Source organism: Lygodium microphyllum, chromosome 29, assembly GCF_053477565.2.
Source record: "Lygodium microphyllum isolate KBCC chromosome 29, Lygodium_microphyllum_v1.1.10, whole genome shotgun sequence".
Taxonomy (NCBI): domain Eukaryota; kingdom Viridiplantae; phylum Streptophyta; class Polypodiopsida; order Schizaeales; family Lygodiaceae; genus Lygodium; species Lygodium microphyllum.
In genome coordinates, this window is record NC_141163.1 from 80,904,168 (window position 1) to 80,908,633 (window position 4,466).

General features: G+C 40.0%; 1 protein-coding gene across 1 annotated transcript; it reads right to left on the reverse strand.

The window, feature by feature from the left end:
- Positions 1-974: 974 nt before the first annotated feature.
- LOC148010835 (glucan endo-1,3-beta-D-glucosidase-like) lies at positions 975-2,987 on the reverse strand. The gene is made up of 5 exons (XM_087671578.1): positions 2,003-2,987; positions 1,656-1,899; positions 1,322-1,506; positions 1,136-1,246; positions 975-1,048 (listed from the first exon to the last, which is right to left on the reverse strand). The coding sequence occupies exons 1-5, from the start codon at positions 2,970-2,972 to the stop codon at positions 975-977; spliced, it is 1,584 nt and encodes a 527-aa protein (XP_087527704.1). The 5' UTR covers positions 2,973-2,987.
- Positions 2,988-4,466: the final 1,479 nt, after the last annotated feature.

Consider the following 4,466-nt stretch of genomic DNA (forward strand, 5'->3'; position numbering starts at 1 on the left):
TATATGGGCAGGAGAACACACATTATGGAATATACTCAATGAAATTTTTTTATTCTGATTGTATGGCTGTGAGTAAATTACGTACACAAACAACTCTGCATAAAATGATTTTAATTAATGAGGCTATTTTTATATGTTTCATGTAATGTGGTAGGAAATTAGATAACTAAGAACTTCCATAGAGGGAAGCAAGCGGATGGATTCCCGTTCCCAATGAATCTAGTCCTATGGGAGGGTGGTCTCGGTTAGCCAAGAGGTTTCCCCAAAAACAAACATTAGAAAGAAACTCTACGAAGGGCCAAATTTGCTGACTTACCTAGGGTTTGGTCTCAGAGTCCGTACTATAAATTATATTAAGGGAAATGTATTGGGAAAAAGGGTTGTACTCCGTGAACCAAGGGTAATGGCAGTCGCTCCTTCCAGACAAGAAGCCTCTCAAAGGACACCTTCGGATGTGAGCTAGTAGTTTATAGGTGACTATTAGGTCAATTTGGAACCTTCAGGTTGGTCCTTCGTGGGTAACGACAGGATGCTGTAGAAGGGTTTTCGAAAGCAAAGTCGCAACCACAGAGGTCCTTGAGAAATTCTAAGATAGAAGATCAATCAAGCGAATAAGCAAGATGAGAAAATGATGTCAAGTCTCTATTTTTATTTTTGCCAATAACTGAAGACAATAGAAAGCCAAATGCTGATTTGGATTGATCCTGCATCAGAATTTTCCCCAAAAGAATTGCGAAGCCTTGACTTCTTTGAAGAGGAGCTATTCTTACTTAGAACTGATTTTTCTTTCTTGTTGCAAATTGTTTCATGCTTACATTCCAACAACTCTTCAAAAGACTGATGAGACAAACAGCATGATGCCAAATGGGTATTGAACAACAGAGGTAAATGCTCATTGTTAGAATAATATTATAATAACAGTGGAATAGATTCCAGTGTAGATTGGAGTACACGCGCCCACAGAAAATTTCATCTTAAAACAAGTAGCCTTTTTCAAAGCTTGCTTTTTTGGGCATGCACTGTATCTCAACAGCAAGGCAAAAGAAGCCTGTTTAGAATAACCAGTTATAACAATTTTGGTTCCAGAATAAAACTAGCCGTATTTGCAGTGCTCAAAATGAGAGGATTTTCCCACCCGTGCAGTTCACTCTGCCAGCAGCCTTGACAAATAGTAGCCATAGAGAAGGGAAGACATCATCACAGAAAAGGAGGCAAAGAACCCAATCATCAAAGAACCCAATCATCACTGCAGCAACAGCTTTTGAGCAGAAAAGCCAAAGCCCCCAAATGGAGCAAGCGGGTGGTCAGATGTGACGCAAACCATGCCGTGAACGCTCGGATGCTGTAGCAGCTGATGAGCTTGCAGAAAGCAGTAAGCATGCGAGCATCTGATCACAGAGGCGCTTTTCTTCCCCAGCATTAATAAATTTGATCCTCCTCTCATCAACAGGAATCCCAGCAGGTCGAAAGCATGTACTCCATTCGATCGATGGTGCCAATTTCACACTTGCACCATAGTATCAATTTTCATATCCAAAAAGCTTTTTACTAGAAATTGATCACTGATCTCAGTAGCAGTTTCATCGTCTGTTCAGCTTGGCACAAGTCTGGAGGCTGAGGAGATCTGTCTAGCATTGTTGCAGCGTTTGCAGTACGGGAGAAATTTTGAGTTCCAGTGGACTGGTTTTTCCTGGCGTGCAGTTCTGTAAATCAGCAAGATGTTCTGGCGCATGACTGGCTTGTCCACGACCTCCCCTGTGGAATCGTTGTTTGATAGAGACAATTTTACCCTTAAAGAGCTTTTGGATGAAGAGGAGCTTATAACATTGCCGTCATCAGCTTCCTCCTCAGAATCGCTGCCCCACAAACAATTTACACTTCTGTGCCGTTTAGATTCCCCTGTTTTCCGGTTTCCTCTGGTTCTTGAATGACAACCTTCTTCTTCCTCTTCCTATTTGAATCCAAAGGAGCGATCTGTTAAGCTTTTTCTCTTCTCTGATACTTTCCCCACATTTTTCGTTGCTTTTTCTTTTTCCAGGCCTGTTTTTCTTTCCCCAGATTAGATCTAATTTTGCAAGAACTGCCCCACCATAGCCAAAGTAACCCAAATGATAATGATGGTCATTATATACTCCAAACCCAAAATCTGCTCCGGAATTTGTTAATCCGTTGCGACTTGTCAATCCTCCCCATCTTTGATAAAAAAGAAAAGCATTTCCAACGAGAGTTCCATCCATCCAAGGTGTCAATGACTGCACCAAGAAATCCCTAATTGGATTCAGCAGATCGAGACACCCAACCTCCTCTGCTATCAGTGCCAGCCTGGCAGCATAGGCCAAAGCTTTTCCATAGAAGTATGAAGAATCAATAGTGATTGGTTTAAGCTCACTCACATCACGGTCCAATGCTTCAGCAATCAATCTTTGAGACCCAGGATCTATGATGCCTTTTGAAGAATACCAACCCACTGAAATGGAAACTTCATTTAGAATCCAGCAATCACCCACCACTCCTATCATTTCACCATCCATGCCATTATTAAACAGAGCAGGACATACACGCTGTAGTTGAGCAGAGGACATCATATCTCTGTACATTGGGAGACTCAGCATCAGCAGTTCCCCCCAACCATATTTCTTCCAGTCATACTTTACTTGGAAAGGAACAGACAGATCAGCATGCCCTTGCATAGGATAGGCTGTACTGAACCTATCCAAAATGTCTTCAGCACTATCATCCCCTGTAAGCAATGCAACTCTTAAAACTCCCTTAAAATTTTGACTTGCAGTGAGGTTTGCAGACAAGTACAGACCATCAGAGCTGTATATTAGCCAGGTTTGGCCATTGTTCATTGTAACCTTGTGCTTAGTGCAACTTTCATCTGATGTAACCTTCAAAACCGCATGAAGGGAGGAAATTTTCAACATGGAATACTCATCAAAGATCAATGTGACATAAGGAGATCCTCTCATAAGAGGCACTGTGAGTCGACTTGGAAGCTCAAGAGATACACTCAGATCATCATAGTATGACACAACATGCTTGCCAACAGTACTCTTCAAGCTCTCTGTGGCATCTGTGTTTCTTTCACCAGTTAGAGAGTGGCAAAGCACAAAACCTAAGTATGTACAAAATAAAAAATGTCACACACACAACTTTTTGGTGGATTTCACACCTCGGAAGCGCAGCAGTGTGACAACGCTTCCCCTACGGGGTAGACCTAGGGTTAACTAGCCAGACAAAATCCGATCATTCTTGTTAAAGTACGGATGGAGACGGCTAGAAGGTAAACATTGGGTGACTACTAAAATGTTATCCATCAAGAAATCAAGGTGGGTATGTTACAAAGACAATGCAATATCATTTTAGTTAGGCAACAATAGTGCCTTCAAACATTCTCCAGAACCCTATTATAGTTTAGTAGCTGTAGTTGCAAATATGAAAAATTGCTCAAGACACACAAATCAAGTGTATTTACTACAATTACTGGTAGCACAACCAACCTCTAAGATAACAAATGTTGTTCAAATGTACAACTTACAAACCCCCATAAACATCTTCATACATGTACATGATACCCAAAGATTCAATAAATCCACTAGAAGTACTCGATCAGTATCAAATCACTTTATGGATGACCTATCCAGATGAGTGATGGCTGTAAATTGTATTATAATAGAAAAATAACAATTTAATTGAGCTTAACTTAGGCCCAAATAATTTCAAAGACATCTTCAATCATCATTACAATATCCCAACATCAAAACATTTCCATACGAGCACTAGAAGATGCATAAAGCTCATGAAAATATGCAATGAACCCTTGCATGGTCAATGATAGACAAGTAGTCTATAATAACCTGCAATGAAAAGCCTATAATAATTGAGGTATTCTTAGCTTAGTAGCACCTCACACCAACTCAAACATTTTCCATAACATCTAGGAGCCAAAATATTCACATGAACATCATTGATTGCATGTTCAACATACATACATGAAGAAGAGCCTTAAATAACCAACCAATGGACTTGTTATACTAGCAATAAAACCCCTTTCAATTGAGCAACAAATGCTCAAAGCACCTCAGATAGCATCCTAGAGCAACCAAGCAGCATGAGTGTTGTCCAATGCAATAAACAGTCAGCCTACACAAGTCTATGTTGAATATCTAAAAAATTGTTTAGAATTGGGAAAAACTTAGTTATAGACCATGTTGAAATGGTTAGGAATCAATGGCCATTTCTCCTAAATCCATTTCTATAGCAAGATATGTATTTTGCAAATAAGGTAATTGTTGTAGGGTTTCTCATAGACTAAAGGTCATGTCCACCTCCACAACTCTAGCTCGTGCGAAGCCAAGCTCTAATACCATGTTCAAAGAGAGGGGAAGATATGACAAGAATGGAAGCTATGAATGGAGAGCAATGTAATCTCTCTTCTTACATCATTTATTTATTGTAACACA